The sequence below is a fragment of the Channa argus genome, chromosome 20 (assembly GCF_033026475.1).
Source record: "Channa argus isolate prfri chromosome 20, Channa argus male v1.0, whole genome shotgun sequence".
Taxonomy (NCBI): domain Eukaryota; kingdom Metazoa; phylum Chordata; class Actinopteri; order Anabantiformes; family Channidae; genus Channa; species Channa argus.
In genome coordinates, this window is record NC_090216.1 from 9,010,989 (window position 1) to 9,028,667 (window position 17,679).

The 17,679-nt window shown below is 39.4% G+C and overlaps 3 protein-coding genes across 6 annotated transcripts in view; all 3 read left to right on the plus strand.

Annotated features, from left to right (window-relative positions):
• Nucleotides 1-287: 287 nt before the first annotated feature.
• On the plus strand, nucleotides 288-6,050 carry LOC137105484 (FERM domain-containing protein 6-like). 2 transcript variants are annotated; one of them, XM_067487733.1, is made up of 13 exons: nucleotides 288-1,709; nucleotides 2,184-2,274; nucleotides 2,466-2,545; nucleotides 3,012-3,070; nucleotides 3,256-3,472; nucleotides 3,562-3,717; nucleotides 3,801-3,866; nucleotides 3,975-4,043; nucleotides 4,134-4,308; nucleotides 4,617-4,766; nucleotides 5,068-5,199; nucleotides 5,296-5,318; nucleotides 5,405-6,050. In XM_067487733.1, the coding sequence occupies exons 1-13, from the start codon at nucleotides 1,644-1,646 to the stop codon at nucleotides 5,444-5,446; spliced, it is 1,326 nt and encodes a 441-aa protein (XP_067343834.1). In that variant the 5' UTR covers nucleotides 288-1,643; the 3' UTR covers nucleotides 5,447-6,050. The 2 variants fall into 2 exon arrangements, with proteins under 2 accessions (XP_067343834.1, XP_067343835.1); XM_067487734.1 differs by lacking the exon at nucleotides 3,801-3,866.
• A 314-nt stretch (nucleotides 6,051-6,364) lies between these two features.
• Nucleotides 6,365-12,732, plus strand: ghdc (GH3 domain containing). 3 transcript variants are annotated; one of them, XM_067487731.1, is made up of 12 exons: nucleotides 6,365-6,595; nucleotides 6,791-7,081; nucleotides 7,428-7,624; nucleotides 7,773-7,967; nucleotides 8,110-8,229; nucleotides 8,696-8,993; nucleotides 9,250-9,439; nucleotides 9,902-9,973; nucleotides 10,075-10,208; nucleotides 10,325-10,413; nucleotides 10,513-10,772; nucleotides 11,428-12,730. In XM_067487731.1, the coding sequence occupies exons 1-11, from the start codon at nucleotides 6,511-6,513 to the stop codon at nucleotides 10,732-10,734; spliced, it is 1,893 nt and encodes a 630-aa protein (XP_067343832.1). In that variant the 5' UTR covers nucleotides 6,365-6,510; the 3' UTR covers nucleotides 10,735-10,772; nucleotides 11,428-12,730. The 3 variants fall into 3 exon arrangements, with proteins under 3 accessions (XP_067343832.1, XP_067343830.1, XP_067343833.1); XM_067487729.1 differs by having other exon boundaries at nucleotides 10,513-12,732; XM_067487732.1 differs by lacking the exon at nucleotides 6,365-6,595 and having other exon boundaries at nucleotides 6,941-7,081; nucleotides 7,432-7,624; nucleotides 10,513-12,732.
• A 2,164-nt stretch (nucleotides 12,733-14,896) lies between these two features.
• kcnh4b (potassium voltage-gated channel, subfamily H (eag-related), member 4b) overlaps nucleotides 14,897-17,679 on the plus strand; it is a 36,849-nt gene continuing 34,066 nt past the window's right edge. Inside the window, exon 1 of the mRNA XM_067489078.1 lies at nucleotides 14,897-15,742. Within this exon, the coding sequence (XP_067345179.1) occupies nucleotides 15,667-15,742 (76 nt within the window). The 5' untranslated portion in view covers nucleotides 14,897-15,666. The remainder of the gene's footprint in view (nucleotides 15,743-17,679) is intronic.

The following is a 17,679-nucleotide window of genomic DNA, read 5'->3' on the forward strand; positions in this document are numbered from 1 at the left end:
GGAAATGGGTGCTTGATGTTACACATTTAAATAAACTTTTGTTCTGAAAAAGCTTGGTGACGGGGACCCATACAACACAGCTTGTTACACACTATTTAAAAGCTTTTTCTCAATGTACAGCTTTATTTATTATTTAAAAAAACACGGGGGGGAAAAAAACCACAATGGAAAATGTTACTTTTTACATATTGATGAATGACACAGCATGTTGAACAGAAATGTATGTTATTCAAATGGGAATGTGATTAGAGCGCACAAAACGTTCATCCACACTGAGTGGAGCGTCTTGACATTTTAAGCATTTCTGAGCCCATTCTCGGTACAAGTCCAGACTCTGAGGGACCCACCCGCCAAGATAAAACCACTCTATGTACTGTACTGCAAGTTTCCTCTGATCGCCTTCAGTCATTGAAGCTTCATTGTGTACTGTACTTAACCTGAGAATTGTATTTTACAATCTAGTGAGTTATGCTTAAAAAGTAACATAGATGTAGGAGACACAATTTGTTACCTCTTGAATGTATTTCATCTGTCTACCCCAAGGTCAGTGTCATATTGTAGAATACACAGTAGAATCTGTACAGATATACTTTTTATGAACTGCTTGTTGGGTTTGTTGATCCTCTTTATTAAAGCTGCATTAACAACATCCCACAACAGCTTTATAGAATTAAAAAAAATAAATAAAACAAATACATGCCTGTGTTTTGGGAGCAGGTGCCATTTTAATGCACTGTAGTATTCTTTTGAGTTTGTTTGGTTTTGTTTTTGTGCATGTTAAAAACATTCTGTGTGGGCATCCAAAAGTGTAGATTGTAACTTAATGAAAAAGAAAAAAAGTGTAGAGAACTTGTGGTTATGAGAAGATTCACCAGCTAATAAAATGTCTAAAGTCACTTTTTTTTTTTTTTTGCTCTCAGAGCAAAGCACAATTGGCATTAATAGATGTTTTTAAATAAATTAATGATTAACATTAGTCTTGTCTGTCTTTTTTTCCTGAGGGGTGGATAAATACACATAAATTACCGACTATGTATTTGGATCCACAATATCAGTGAGTATTGGTAAAAGATTTCTCTGGAATAAGTTTCAGGGGTCGTCACAGTAAGTCATATGCCTCCAGTAACCTTATCCAAACCACCTCTATTGCCTCCCTGACTATCTCTCAAAACATCTAACATGAGTTGTCCCTGTCATGTCCATTCTCATTGCTCAAGAAAACATCAATGTCATAAGATCTGCTACCTCCAGCTCTTTAAAAAACTTATTGTCTCCAAATCTGTATAACCTACAAAACTGCATGTTACAATTTGTTTTTCCTCACAACACAGATTTATTTCATATTAAGAACAATTTCATGCAGTTTGTCATGGAAAGAAAAGTTTGTAGACTTATAAAGGACATCCATCAATAAAAACATTTTCACATTTATGTATTTTATAACCCACATACACTGAACATCCAAACAGCCACTTAATTGTGGACATATTAATACTGGAAACCAGTTTTCTCGTGTTTCACATAAAATGCAGAAGTCATCAGAAGTCATTAGTTGAGGAGGAAGGCTGCCTTGTTTTGTTGTCCTCATAGGGGAAGAGGAATGTGGTGGATAGAGACGTCCAGAAGCTGCTGCGTGTGTGAAGATGAAACAGAAAAGGCAAGTGTGCATCCTTCTGCCCAACAAACAGCATCTGGACTGCACCATCAGGGTGAGTGTCATTTATGCCTTATTATTTTATTTTTATTTATACTTGCCTTTTGTTCTAATTCCACCTGGAACACATTTAGTGTAAATTACCACTGTTTAATGCTGCTGTCACAACATAAAAATCATGCTTTCATCAACTTTAAGAATGAGTCACTAAGACAAGGACTATTCTTAAATAAAATTTAATGTTTAATGTTTAGAAATAATATTTTTGCACCATAATTAACCCATAAAAAATGGAGCTCTGTAGTGGAGGTTACAGTTAAAAAAGTACCGTAGTCCTTCATTAATGATGGATTGTGAAGTGGATATAAAATACCAGCTGTAGTAGCTGGACATCAATCAGGTTGGACCTGGTGACTGGTCTCATGATGCTTAAGTAAAAAAGTCAACATATCAGAGTGTAACCAAAGCTCAGGGCATAAACTAAATGCATGTACTGCTCACTTAGTTCTTGTTTTATGTGTTTTTTCAGGTGAAAGCCACAGGCCACGAGGTGCTGAGCAGTGTGTTAAAGCAGCTTTGTGTCAGTGAGCTGCAAGTGTTTGGTCTGACTGTTGTCAGAGGTCAGTAAGTGCCTGTGTGGGAGTTTACAAGGACGTGTTTTTACTTCATTCACTGTGGCACGCTGAAATTTAGGGAGGTTGCTCTCAATGAATGAACACACTGTAACACAAACAGAATAGAAACTTTCATCTGTCCATGAAGATGAATGACAGTTCTTGTTAATTGGTTAAACGTCTTTTTGTATCCATAGATAATGAATACCTCTTTCTTGATTTGGACCAAAAACTGAGCAAATATTTTGGCAAGAAATGGAGCAGAGGATCTACAACTGTGAGTTTTTTTTCCTTTGTTTTTGTTTTGTTGTTGTTGTTGTTGTGGTAGTAGAGTCAAATTTAATCACTGCTCTAAAAAACTGAATTGAAGCATTATACTTTATTCATTTTGAAGCTATACGTGAGTTTGTGCATCTGTAGCTAAACAGTGGACCAGAGAATAATTTACATCAATAAGTTTCTTAAAACAAAACATTTCATTCTCTATCTGACCTATAAACATCTGATTATGTTTGACTATGTATGTGTGTATAGTAACAGACAGTATCATGTAGTATATTTAAATATTTAGCTTCAATAGACCACTAAAAGAATCACCCCAACATATAAAATAACATTTAATTAGATATTTAATGTATTTAAATATATACATTTATTGTATGCCTCATTCATGTGACGAAAACTAATTGTTTAAATGAAGAATATTTCTCTTTGAACATGCTGGAATATTGTCTTTTTTTTAGGTCCCATTCGTTATATTTCTGAGAGCACAGTATTATGTACAGAGCGGGCAGCTAATTTTGTAAGTAGCGCTCCCATTAGCATCTTTTTCTGAAAATTATGCACGTTGTTATCTGTCTGCACATATGCAAACATGAATGTTTGCCCCTCTGCACATCCCATTGTATAATTATTACTGAGACCCAGTGATAGTAACCAGCCTTCCATGAAACCTTTATCATTTGATGTCCACTTTGGGTGTTTCAGGAGCAGCAAAGTGCAGCAGCTCTACTATGCTGAGCTGAGGCAGAAGGTGCTCCGCTCACAGAGCCACCATCAGGAAGCTTTGTACTTCCAGCTGGCAGCTTCCGCCCTTCAAGCTGAAGTCGGAGATCTGGAGCAGAGAGAGAGGAATAATGAAGAGAAAAGACAGGAGATGAAACACAGACAGTACTTCCTTCCCGAAGATTACTTCCCCTCTTGGGTAAAAGAAAATGTGTGACCATTTGGGCTGTAAAACTTTGTAAATCATGACAACTTTTAGGTGTGTGTATGTAACATTTGTGTTCTCAGCTGATAAAGCGTCGGGGGCGAGACTACCTGCTCCAGCACTGCCCGGTGTTACACAGTGAGCTGAAGGGTTTGTCACGTAGCCAAGCCAGGCTGCAGTTTATTAAAGAGGCCAGCGGGCTGCAGGATACACCAATCACTTTCTACAGGATGAGACAGGTCAGAAATTTGATGAATTTGGTCTGATGTCCAACCTATTTGTATTTTAAGCTCTGCTATTTTGCATGTTATTTTATATGCAGGACAAAAAAGAGGGGGGGAGTGTAATCCGTCTGGGTGTGACATTGAAAGGAGTCTGTATTTTTCAGGTGGGTACAGTATATAAAAGGTAACTTCACTTGAAGTTAGAGAACTCTCTTAATCAAGCTGCTCCTGAATGTGCATGAATCACTAATGCTGGTTGGATTTTTTTCAAGGAGGTGGAGGGGAAACTGTTTCTATTGTTTGACTTGTCCTGGGCTGATGTTGATCGCTTCACTTTCCAGGTTGGTCCTAATGACAAAATACCGAAACCTATGAACTACCCTTCACCCAAACCTATTTATTTTACACTTACCTTTTGTCTTGCTCTCCAGGGCAGCAGGTTTGACATTACTGCAGTGGGCTCTCTGTGCCTCCCAAAGCTGGTGTATTACACTTATTCAGCTTTTCACTCCAAACACATCCTGAAGCACCTGAGTGACAGTCACCGGTTCCACATCAACAACAGAGATGCGGTCGACTACATTCAACAGCTCGAAGACATGCAGGGTCAGCAGGTTCATACACTATAATAAGACCTAATCTGGGTCTAATCTAACTATGTCCTTCCATATCACTTGTGTCCCTGTCCAAACCAAATTTAGATTAGTCTCCATATTCAAGTCTCAGACATGGTTTTATTTAGAGCATCTAATACCATCAGCTAATCAAGAGATAATATTGTGGCCAAAATCTAATTCTGACTTTGAGCCAAAGCAGTTTTTAAAGTAAGAGGTATGAAAGGGTAGTAATTTGGGATCTTTAAACCAGTTTCTTACATAATAACAGTCTTGTTATTTTTCTCTGTCACTCTGCAGCCAATCGGTTCTGCAAAGAGGCCTACATCTGTGACACAGTGTGCTTGAGACAGAGACTTCAAAGCAGCAGCTACACATCTTCCATGTCTGACTGCATTGCTGCAGTGGAAACAGCCTGTGCCAAAGAGGAAGAGGAGGAAGATGTGACAGGTCAGCTATGAGGACAAAATATGTTCTGACTCGTGGCAGATCTCATTGATCAGCTACCTCACATCCTGTTCCGTTCTTGGAATACATATTAATAATACATACAAAAAGATACAGAACACCGAACAACTAGGGCTGCTCAATCTGTCCAGTATTTTTAGTTATATTGCAACTTTAACCCAGAAAATCTCTAAGCTAATAGGGCAAAGACAGAAAGTTTTAATATTGACTTTTTGCTTGTGTTGTTTTTGGTTAGACCTACAGTACACATTGAGTACTTTATGGTTTATGTTTACTATGGCAGAGTTTGAGCTGTGTGTGGATGAACCGGAGGAGAGTTTTGTTGACAACCCAGCTGAGTTGTCCTGGCTGGCTGAGCTGCTTCATGATGTGCCTGTGGATGGACCCTTGGTGTTTCCTTCATCTAGTTGGACAGGTTAGTCCAAAAAAAAGGGTACATACGGTATCTAAAATAATTATTTAATATGTGCTCACCAATACATGCTAATGTTATTTCCTGTTTTTTGGTCAGCTGTCACCATGGAAATGAAACAGGTGAGCCAACTACACGTCTCTCCATCTGATGATTTCCAGCACAGCACCGCATCAAAGGTTTCAGTGTTTTCTCTGATCTTTCACAGGTTCTGAGGAGGAGAGCTGATAAAGGGGTTTCTCTGGACTAATGTACGGCCAAAGGGTAGAAAGACTCATTACATGTTCTGCAGCTCTCGACGTGACCCCTAATCTTACCTTCTTGATACAAACATTGCTTTTCAAATTAGAAAGTATATAACTACAGTAACAAGTTAATAATTTCTGCATAGCTTTAATGAAACTAATTAACAAACTATGAACATGTATAAATAAATGTGTCCGAAATTCATCGGTCTTCTTTATTTGAAAGCATCAGAAATATGAGGTGCAGTGTGCAGTGCTACATGATTTACCAGCTCTGTTGGCCACATTATATTTACTAAGGATGATATTTCCCACTTTTTGACATTATTCCAACTTTTTAAATTTTGTTTTGTATATTTATTTGAATAACTCCACTTTTATAAGTTTGTTAAAGCCCCTATACACCGAGTGCCCAAAATAATGACCAGTAACACTGTATGGGTGTGGAAGGCCTATAATAATAATTTACAAATAACGTTATAAAAATCAGAAAGTAGAAAATCTACAGATAGATTGTTTAAAGTCTTAATATTGTTTTTGAGGACAATTAAAATTATGCCTGGAACTCAAAGGCAAATCGAGATCCATCTGTAAAACAATGAACCTACTTATGTATATTTCTTAATAAAGAAATATACATAAATCATGCAGCACCTACTGCACAGCATAATGTACACAGTAAAAAGTAAATAAAATAAAATATATAAATAAATGTAACATTTCATCTAAAGTGTTTCTTGACCTGAGTCACTAGTTTGGAAAAATTGTTGATAACGAACTTTGACATCATAACATCCATGTATTGTCATTTTTATTTGCTAAAAAACAAAGACTTTACATGGTTTTATTCATAATTTGGGGCTTATGTCATTTTCAGATTTTTTAAAATTAGTTCCGAAAACGTCATCGTTTACTCAACAAATCAACGTAAGGCTGTGACCCAAACACGGAAGCAACTCAAGGAGCTGCGAAGGCAAAAGTTCACGCTCTTCTTTTGACACATAAATCCAGCCTAGACGTAATGTAAATGGTAAAAACAGTAGAAACGAGGCCATGTAGTTTGTTGTAGATGGCTTTCTCTTGGTTGCGCGTTGCTTTACCGCTTTGTTTTGCGGTTTTGTCGGTTGCAGTCGCCATAGTTGGACAAAATCATGGTAAGTGGATTGAAAGTGATGAGCTGAATGTGTGAAATGACGGAGTATCGCTGTAAAAACGTCGTTTGTCTGCAAAGCCAGCTGGTTGTCATTAGTGTAGTAGAAAAAGGTAACAGATATAACTTTGACGATGGCTAAAAGCTCCCACCTGTCTCCCTATATGTTCCTTGTGTAACACCGGACTCTTCTTCACAGCGACGCCGCCACCTCTGCTCTCTGCCATCGGTGTCTGCGTTATGGTAGGGATGGCTCTCATATGGAGGAACATAAACTCCAAGATAAAAGGTGAAAACCGGACTTTCAGTAGTCTACTCTTTCAGTATTTGGCGGTGAAGGCTGTTTGCTGGTTGGGCAAAAGGCAGAGACAGAAACTGGAAGCAGACACACTCACTGTGAAAGAAGTCCAAGAGCAGACTCTGCTGAAGCGCCTGCACAAAAACGCAAACACCTGTTATGGAAAACAGTATGACTTCAGCTCAATACATGGTAAGGAAAATAAGACACATTGTTGTGTGCATTGATATTTATTATTAATAATTTTACCATCAAACAATCGACAAATAAAACAAGATTCAACTGTGGGTTACTCTTAAAAAGATCTGTAAAGACATAAACATGGAGGTTAACTTATGACCTTTGGATCAGGATGTGTAGCAATAACCTCAACTAAGTGGTTAATTTATGAACTCTTTCTGAGGATTTAGCCACACGTCATTGTCTTCAATAGTCTAATGAAGATTTTAAGATTACGTATCTCCAAAGGCAAAAATTAATTAAATTAATCTTTAATCATACATTTCAACTGTTCACGGTTACGCTGTTGTTGTTTAAGACAGCGATGTCTTCCGGGCACGTCATCCCATCACCTCATATAATCATTACCAAGAGCTCATCAGGCGAGTCGCTGCAGGAGAGGAGAAAGTGATAATTGCTAAGAAGCCCCTGATCCTGGCCATGACATCTGGAACATCAGGATCCAGTGCCATGCTGCTCAGTACCAAGGATACCAACACAGAGTTCTTTCTGCAGGTAAGGCTTGATGATGATGTGTTGTTGCGCATATAGAACTTATACTACGTTCATATTGATATTCATTTGGGCTTGATGATGATGTGTTGTTGCGCATATAGAACTTATAATACGTTCATATTGATATTCATTTGTGCGTTTTTATCAGGGAGTGGCTGTGTGTTTGGATGCCATGCAGAGAGCATTCCCAGCAACCAACAACCTGCAGCGCACAACCAAGTTCTTCTACACACCTACCTTTCGGCAGTCTGAGAATGGCATTCCCATTGGACCAAACTCTTTCACACCTGCCTCCTACCACCATATGCTCAACCTCTACACGACGCCAGCACCTGCCTTCAATGTCTGCTTTCACCTTTTTGTCACATCATGAATGACTTGCAGTGAAAGTAGTTGCTGATTATAGTTTTTAGTGTTTTCTCTTGGTTTTAATGCAGACTTTAATTAAGGTTGTAGTTGAACTGAGCTGCCATCTGTCTCTTCAGGTTCCCAGTGAGAAGGATGCCCTCTACCTGCATCTGCTGTTTGCTCTGAAAGACCCCTGTGTGGGAGCACTGGAGTCCAACTTTGCCTCCACAGTCTTCTATGCTTTCACCGCTCTACAGGCATGTTCATGCTTTTATTGTGAAGTGTTTTGTAACTTTTATTTTGAAAAGCACTTTACAAAATGTTTTACTTATTTACTTATTGCAAGATTTATCATGGGCTGTTACTTTTACTCCTTTCATATTTGTAGTTAATCTCCCTATTGTTAATACTTTTGTCATAAAATACAGGAAAATATGGAAAATGTTACCCAAAAAAATGTTACAAAAATTTGAAAATAATTTACATTTCTCAAACATTAAGATATACATTTACAGAATATTGCACTAGAAAAGTTCTTTACTGCTCTGTCTTTTACAGATGTCAGGTTTTAGTCCCACAAGGCCTTTTTCAGGTCACCTCCCGTGAAATTGTGACGCTGGTGTTCTTCGGCTCCCACTGACCGAAAGAAAAGCTCTGCTAATTTGTATGATGACCTAAGAATTAGAAAAGTAATTTCCATCTGATCTCCTGTGTGCATCGTAGGATCGTTGGCAGGAGCTTGTGCGTGACATTGAAGAAGGGAAGGTCAGCAGCGATCTGGCTCTGGAGCCCAAAGTGAGGACCAGCCTTGAAGCTCTGGTTAAGCCAGACCCGAAAAGGGCTGCTCAGCTCCGGGCCCACTTCCAGGAAGGCTTTCGTGGAATTGCCAGGCGACTGTGGCCGCACCTCAACCTGGTTCTGGCAGTAGATTCAGGTTCTAATCAAATCTATGGGGAAATGCTGAGGGAGAACTACTGCCAAGGAGTGCCTTTCTACTCTCCTTTCTACGCCGCCACTGAAGGTACGAACCTAGACATGAAAAAAATCAACTGCCTGACTTTGGAATTCATTTATCTAGATTTTTTATTTTGGTATTTTGGGAGGTGTGGTTGAAAATATTGGTTTATTATGTATTAAAAATGTGTTTGTTACATGTTCTGGAGCTTTTTTCAGTCATTTTTATCTACAGTTTTCCAATTGTACTCATCCCAAGACTTAGACAAGTAATTTATCTTATAAGGTGAAAATAAGTCTGCTGCCTATATGGACTCCTGCAGGTCTAATAGGGGTGAACCTGTGGCCTCAGAAGCCAAGCAGACACTATCTGTTGTGTCCTTGCTCCATGTTCTGTGAGTTCCTTCCAGAAAGCAGCCTGGAGGACGAGTCACCTCAAACTTTGCTGATGGAGGAGGTGACAGAGGGACACAACTATGAACTTGTCATCACAAATGCTTCAGGACTCTACAGGTCTGGAAAAAAAGCTTTTTATTTCCTTAAGTTTGTGCAGATTTGTTCTTTATTTTATGAACAGAATTAAAAATAATTGCAATTAACATGGAGGTTAACCATCCATCAGCCTGGTTTATACTGCTGGCTGCTGCTTTGGTTTCCACTGTACAGGGGCTAATCAGGCTGATTTGAGGGTAATTGTCAATTAAGTGCCCTTGTGTCCAAATTTAGACCTTGAAAAATTGTGAGAGCAAAGTTACGTCCCATAATTTCTATTTGGTATATGATGTGGTTTCACTTGACTGCACTATGTCATGACAGAATTAGCTGCATCTCATTGAACGATAATGCAGATGTCAAGATTTATGCTCTGGCTCCATCAATCACTCTGATATGCAATTAAAATGTCATATTATAACTATATTACACATAATATGCTGGACAGCTGCATCAATGATTCTAGTGTTTGCTGTTTTACAGATATCGCATTGGAGATATAGTGAAGGTAGTTGGATTCCATAATCGGTGTCCTATTGTTGAATTTCTGTACAGGTACATTATGGCCCAGTGTGAAAATCTATGCATATGTATGAACTTTTGCCTTTTTTATTGTCTAATAAGTGAAATATCTCCTTGCCCGTGTCTTCTGTCAGACGGGGCCAGATGTTGAATGTTCGAGGAGAGAAGGTTTCTGAAACTTTGTTCCTTGGTGCACTGAAGAAAGCTGTTGCTCAGTGGCCCGGAGCTCAGCTGGTGGATTACAGCTGCGCTGAGAGTGGCATCATGGGTAAGATGTTTCTCTCCATAGCATAGCATAGCAATTTGTGATCTGACATTTGTGCATGCGATTGGTTAATCTGGATCACTTTGCACTCTAAACAATCTGACTTTACTGTGATGTAGGAGATTCAATTGGTGGCTCAGATCCTCATTACCAGGTGTTCATAGAGCTGAAAGGTGTAAGGAAGCTTTCAGAGGAACAACGATATAAGGTAAAACAGACCCAGCAAGCAGTGAAAACACACAGTATGCTTGCACTTATAATGAATTCACCCTTTAATGTCATTTTCTGACTCTCGTCTTCGTGCCAGCTGGATATCTGTCTCCAGCAAGACTCAGCTGTCTACAAGTCTTTTCGTGTCAAAGGCAGCATTGGATCAGTGAGGGTGCAGCTTGTGGCAGAGGGTGCGTTCAGAGAGCTTTCTAAAAAGATGATGGACTTCTCAAACACCTCACCCAACACCTTCAAAATGCAACGAGTCCTGCGCAAGAAAGAATACGCTGACTTTTTATTGGGAAAAACAGTTTCCTGAATCCTTATATTTGAGGAATGGGCGTGCTTCTGACAGTGGTGAGCACCGAACGACTTAAGAAAATGTCAGTATTAACTTTGCTTGAATGAGTTGATGAACTGTGCCTATGGAGACTGTCATACACAAAACATTAGTGTTTGTTGACAGTTGTTTTCACTTGTTTTTTTATTAAGCAGGTGGATAAATGCTGCCTTAAATATCTATATATTCTCCTCAGTGGCCTTGCTTAAGCTTTATGAAACATTTACATTGCTACATATTAATAAAAAAAATAATCTCAGTTGATACCATCTGGTGTTGTTGAATGTTGTGGCATCACCACATTCATGGTGCCATAAGGACCAGTTGCCTGTGAAGATTAAAGCAACATTTGGCAAGATTTACATATAAAAATAAACCTTCCTGTTTGCCTAAATCATGGAGTGGGGCTGCAGTGCAACAGAGAAAACCATCCTAAACCTTCCTTCTATTAACAAACTACTGAATAATTTTTCACCCCATCAGAAATAAGCCTATGGAATCTGGACTTACTAATATTATATACTGTTCACTGTATATATGATATGGTATGGTTAAGCATTCAGTTTGCATTTCTATTGTAGTATTTCTTTGTGCTGAAAAATCTGCTTTTCAACAAACATATTTTTCTATGTAATTCTGTTTTAAATAACATTAATTAGATCTTTCTTTTAGGACCCCCTGCACAAAGCTCCACAGATGCTGAGCCCAGTGGATCTTTTCGATCACAAGTTCGGTAGCTTTTTTGGGGTCCTTTGTTTGCCAGTTTGAGTTTACTCTTCATCATCTGACCAACTCTACTTCTTTTTACTGCAAATCAATGCCTGGACCTTATCAGCCTCTAGAGGGAGCTACTTCTACATCTAAGATATTTTTAGCACAGTAGTCATTATTTCTACTGTCTGTTTCTTCAATCTGTCAGATTCACCACTTTCCCTTCCCATCGAGTCTTGATTATGCCTGCGTTGGTGCCTTCAGCTCACTCATTTTAAGCCAATCAGACAAAATCAGAGTCAAAAAAGAGTCGAATGCAAATGCAGTAGTGCTGGACATATCAATACACAGTAATATTAAGATTAGACATGCTTTGGAATTAAAGTATTCACAGCTTTAAACATTGATTTTATATTACATTAGGTTCTGAGATTAGATTTCCATTCTCAGCAGTTATTTATCATGTTGTCAAGAGGGAAAAACTGCAACTTAACAAAACAATCCCCTCTCGTGTGTTGTTGCATGGCAGGCTTTCCCTCCTGCAGGTGTCTGTGTTGACAAAGTGGGCTAATATTTTTAGTAACATCCCATTTCAGGAGAGATTTGACTGGTCCGGCTTTATTTTGGATTCATACTGTGATCAGACCGAAACAGCAGTGAACGGATAAAAGCTAAATTTACTTCACTGAAGCCTAATGGCCTTTTTATGAGATGATGTCATAAAGGAGCAGGAACTGAGCGTTGTATTCCCTGTGTGGTGGTTTGTTTCAGAAGTTTAACCTTTAGTCACATGAGGACATTTCTCTTTCATCTTCCTCATGTTCTTTAGTGATAGATATTAATAGTATAGTGATAGTAGATATTAATTTAGACAACCAGTATATGTGTGTCCTCCCTGCTGCACTACACTTGTGCACACACTATGCCGACCTTGCCTTTACTCTTCATACAAAGATAAAACAGACATGGGTTTATTTTTGTCCATGTCTATGGGTTTTAAAGCAGGGAAACAACAACAACAACAATAATAATAATAATAATAATTCATTTTATTTATAAAGCACTTAGATATATGTTCAATCTCATGCTAAACTGTTGCTTTTTTTTTTTTTTTTTTTGCCAAAAGATGGATGTCATACATGTTATTGTGCTGATTTTCAAGATTTGAGGTCAGATGAAAAAGAAACATTTCATGAATAAACATTTCTTGTCAGTTTTGGACCATATTGAACATTAAAAATCTGAATTTACACAAAACAAGGAAAATTTCTCCTTTTTCTGTGTTCATGTTTGCTTTTAAACTGTTTTTGTTTCACAGAACTGTCTGGTCTAAGCTCTCTGTGTAATGGTGCTAAACCCAACGTGGATGAAGGGAAACCATTTTAATTTAGATTTTATTGTGCAAAATCTGTAGATTATGAAACAGAAATTAAGCAATTTTCAAATCATTTTATGAAAGGATTTACTGATTTTGTGTCGTTGATATATATTTGTCTTATTTTTGTGGTTAGAGAGTTGGTGTGATTCTTCCTTACCCTGTTTTCCCTCACGTGTCTGAAGGATTTGCACACACACACATTCACACACACGGTGTTTGGGCACATCTGCTCTGTTTAAAGTTATTTCAGTGTAGGCAGCTGAGATCCGAGAATGACAGAGCTGATTTCTCGATGGGTTTGCTAAGGGAAGGACAACATGTTTAATTGACAGAGAAGATGTAACATGTTTAGTGAAGGATGCCTGATGGGGAGCTTAGGGTAGATGCCAGAAGTCTCCACACAGCTAAGAACTATGGGAAATGTAGTTGGGACAATGTTCCACCTGGTTGGCTGTGCACCACTGTGTCGTATCAGGCTGCAGAGGAGATACTGAGCATGTTTAATGGATTAGCCTCTTTATAAGCGACAAGCAGAGACGGACGAACTACGACAGGAACAGACAATGAGAAGCCATTAAAAATGGATAGCAGTGAATAGCTGCCAGGGCACGAACAGGATCTGAGGGGGAGAACAAAAGTCTGCTATAGTCAGTGAGACAGTCTTTTACTTTCCCTTTTTATTTTTTCCTTTATGCAGCACCTGTGTTGCCTTTGAGATGGTTAATTGTGCATTTATATACAACTTTTTTCTCCGACATTACGGAAATGAATAGGCCCATGATCATTCACCACTTTCTCGACCTGGTTATTCTTATTTCACAGATCTAGAGCTCAAGACAGGAATTTCATGACCAATCATGACCAAACTTATTTTTCTCCCTAAAGATTACAAACTTCTCTACTGGCTTGAGGAAACGCCCACACAGCTGCCGAATGTGCTCAGCATTTTCTGAAATTAACAACACGCCCACAAGAAACTTGCATATTTCAATTTCTTTTCTCATCCATTTTTTTGGTTACTCTACTCCCACTTGCACAAAATTATACTTGATGTATGGTCTAGCAAAGATATGAGACTTTATATTTTGTTATTTTTTATAGGCACAGAAAGACTTAAAAATATTCAATTTTCAAACCCAATAAAAAAAAAAAAAGTTATTTTACTTTATATTTCCCCGAGTTATTTAGGTCAGGCTTTTGACGGCTGTTGTTGGTGGCCCTGGTATGAAGGTGTAAAAAAAGCTTCATTGTAGAAAGTGCTTCACAATTCAATAAAAAATTCACACCTCTATTCTTGCAGAAAACCTCATTTTAGTCTCCACCATTTTTAAGCTGCAGACATTTGACAGATGAAAAAACGGACAGATCATTCACTTCTCGTATTTACAACTAAGCTGGGATCTTGCCACCTAACAAAAATCCAAAAAAGGACAAGCTATCTAAAAAATCATTAATATTTAATTACACATACATTAAGTAAATTAATAGTAGGATCATCTGTCCCTGATTACTATGAAAATCTAATGAGATTACTGTTGCTCATTAAAAATGCACAAGATGCACAGAAGACTTTTTTTTGAAAACATTGTCACTATCTAGAAGTATTTCCCTCGTCAGCTAAGCTGTGCTGTTTGCATGGGGCAAAGTGAGTTAAGACACAATGTTACTTTGTTGTGTTAAGCATCAAGTCTTCATGAAAAACATCTCCAGGCTTATCCATTTAATCCGCTTTTAGCAGCTTTCATCCCAGAGCCTTAATTCTCTCATGAGGGTACTATAGGGCCTGGGAGGGCAACAGTGACGAGCTTCATCCCGAATAGACTAGTTAAAACACTAGAACTCTAGCAGTGAGATTTTAGGTCTGCAGTCTTTGGCACCCATGCAGCTCCTGCACTGTATGTTTTAGGAAAATGAATAAATCTGAATACATCTGCCACTCACTCAAAGTTTAAAAGAAAGCAACACGCTGCATTGTCCAAGATGCTGTTAATCCTGTTTTCCTACATTTGTAGACGTGCACACAAAAGCCATGTGCTGATAGTAGTACTAGAGGTGTATGGTGCTGTCAGCTGCTCCAAAAGCATCTTTCCTCCCTCCCTTCCTTGTTCCTCCACCTTTCTGCTCTCTCACTCTCTTTCTCTCTCTCTCACTCTCCCTGTCTCTCTCTCTTTTTATACCCCCGCCACAGATGAAAACAGGTCCCCACAGACGATGCCTGCATCTCATTGGCTAAATACGAGCGAGAGAGAGAGAAGCGAGGAGGAGAGACAGCTCAAGAAGATGTAACAACTCAGCTTACAGCATCCCGACAGAGCATTGAGCTGAGGGATGAACGAGGTGTAGATATATGCTCTGTCATTTTTTCATCCTGCAGATACCTGGTTCTTTTATAGATGGACTTAAAGGATAACTTTCTGCACCTTGCTGCCAGAATGAGATCTCCAGTTGAAAGGTACAGGCAAGCAACAGCTGGGCTGACTGATCTGATCTTTGGACCTCAGTGTCACTGTCTATTTGCTGACTGAGCTGCTGTAGGTGATTCTTGCTCCTAAATTCTTCTCTTGTGGGCTACCCACACCCAAACCTCTGCATTGTTGGAGTGAGCTATTTTAGTCTTCCCAGGCTGCTCTTTTGTCTTTCGAAGAGGCATCGCTTGGAGAAGTGTGGCCGCTTCCTCTGTGTATGTGTGTACCTGTGACCAGCACTGGACTGTCACCTTCGAAGTCTGAAGCACCTGCTGAGAACCCCTGGAAGCCACCTGCTTTGCTTCTGGGATGGTGTGACCTCGAGCCAGCTGCTGGCCATCCCTCACCTGGGTCAAGATGCCGGTGATGAAGGGCCTCCTGGCCCCCCAGAACACCTTTCTGGACAACATCGCCACACGCTTTGATGGCACCCGTAAGTATAATGGAAGCAATCTGAGGATGAGTACTTGTAGCTTTCCACACTGCCTACTCTTATTCTGTCATGACAAGTAAAAACTGTGGCATCCTGTAGCCTAGAGGTTAAAGCCTCTGAGCATGTAATTGCTATGTTCCTGGTTTGAGTCTCCTGGGGACATTTGGTAAATGCTTTGCCTTCTTCCTCATTTCCTGTCAACTCTCAACCTTATCCTCTCTAACAAAGGCAAAAAAAATAAGTAAAAACAAAATCACTAAACATTTTGAGGCAATCAAAGGATGGCTATCATCACAGGCAACATGAATGTTTTTTTTTTCTTTCTTTGTGAGGCAGCCACTGGCTGAAAAATGTCTTTTCATCACCTGTTTGAATTTCAATTTGAGCAAGATACATCTGTTCAGTGTCTGCTGCTCTGCATCTGAGCAGAAACCAGCCCAACAGTGCTCTGATTAAAGCAACATGTGCTACTGGTTGGACGTAAATAAAAAGTTTGTTTAGAGTTTAACTGCAGAAAATTGGCAATCAGAACTCATGTTGACCTTGGTTTCTTTTGACATTAGTTTCACATGGGTAGCTGCAGTCTAGCTGCTACAGCCATTAGGCAGCACGGCTGTTTCTGCTTGGCTCGTGTCTCTTGTTTTGTATCCTGTGCTCCCTCAGGGGAGGTTGTGGCTCTTTGTAAACAAATGCCGCCGGGACGTCTGTGTTCGTTTGACGATTCTCCGAATTACTCTCGGTCGCACTTATTCTCCGAGCTGGGTCACAGTTCACATTCGAGAAATAAACACTGTGAAACGAGTGTCATCACTGTGCTATTGACGTGGAGGGTTTGCAATCATAGCTTTGCCTTTTGACTCAGGCTTCCTAACAAGAGCTTGAAGCACACTCACATGTTGCTCGTCAGGATATATTCTCTTATCTTGACAGTTTTAAAGTTGACTGTTTGAAGTTTAAAATCCAAACAAGGGGCAGTGTGAGATGCCATGATATGTGGCATCAACTCCGCTGATAAATCCTTCAACTAAACGTGACTCCTCGGGGGCTTGTGTCTGGATGAACCTCCTCTCTGACCTCCCAGTGGAAGGAAGCGGGAGGGAAATAACACTTCCCCCTCAGGCTCCGTGCATAATGTGTAACACTATTTCACATTGAAAATAGTAGCAAAATCTATCCAACAGTGTCCTTAAATACAAAACAATGCTTTTCTTATCTCCCACTTTCTCTGATTTGTTGAGTTTAAGTGTTGTAGTGTTGCAGTGTTATTTCAGCCCCACAGCACCACACTAGTTCTGGACAGGCCAGCCAAGCCCACATCCACCACTTTGCAGAAAATGTACATTGCTACAACATTTAGACCACTTTTTACATTCTTTACAGCCATGTAGCAGATTGTTTATTCATTCTCCTGCATGTATTGGGAATAAATGAAATAATGTTCATATAGAGGAGCAGACGTGTTAGTAGCAGCAGGACACATGTCTTTGCAGCCACATGCAAGTTTTTGCCACTTCCAAGCCACCATAAAGCTCTGGCTTCTAGAGGGGTGGCAACGTGCCCATGGCTCAAAATAGCTTCCTTCCTGTTGCTAGGGTGACAGGGTCCCGCCACTTGACATGGATGATGCTTCAGTACTTACTGTAGGTCTTTGAGAACACGATGGCCCACTAAGGAGAAAACACTTGAGCCTGCCATCAAGGACCTTCAGAACGCAGCTGGTCTCTTGTATCATTCAGGAACATGTTAAAGCAATGAGCTTTGTGGGTCGTGCAGCTGCAATCCCTTTTCAGTGTTACCTTAAACTGCCTTCAACCTGCTGCAGCCAAAAGTTTTGTTTTTTTTTCGTTTTTGGCCCCAAAAAACTTGACAATCTACTCAGTGTTAAAACATTTAGTTGTTAAACCAGATGTCTTTTGCTTTCTGTTGCTTCCCTTCGA

What these genes read in the sequence shown, in the direction of transcription:
- LOC137105484 (XM_067487733.1), top strand. Translation starts at nt 1,644, where the DNA reads ATGAAACAGAAAAGGCAAGTGTGCATCCTTCTGCCCAACAAACAGCAT. An exon ending in AAGATTACTTCCCCTCTTGG is followed by an intron (nt 3,473 to 3,561) that starts GTAAAAGAAAAT and finishes TTGTGTTCTCAG; the next exon opens with CTGATAAAGCGTCGGGGGCG. An exon ending in AAGGAGTCTGTATTTTTCAG is followed by an intron (nt 3,867 to 3,974) that starts GTGGGTACAGTA and finishes ATTTTTTTCAAG; the next exon opens with GAGGTGGAGGGGAAACTGTT.
- ghdc (XM_067487729.1), top strand. Translation starts at nt 6,511, where the DNA reads ATGGCTTTCTCTTGGTTGCGCGTTGCTTTACCGCTTTGTTTTGCGGTT. An exon ending in CGCCAGCACCTGCCTTCAAT is followed by an intron (nt 7,968 to 8,109) that starts GTCTGCTTTCAC and finishes CTGTCTCTTCAG; the next exon opens with GTTCCCAGTGAGAAGGATGC. An exon ending in ATGCTTTCACCGCTCTACAG is followed by an intron (nt 8,230 to 8,695) that starts GCATGTTCATGC and finishes TGTGCATCGTAG; the next exon opens with GATCGTTGGCAGGAGCTTGT.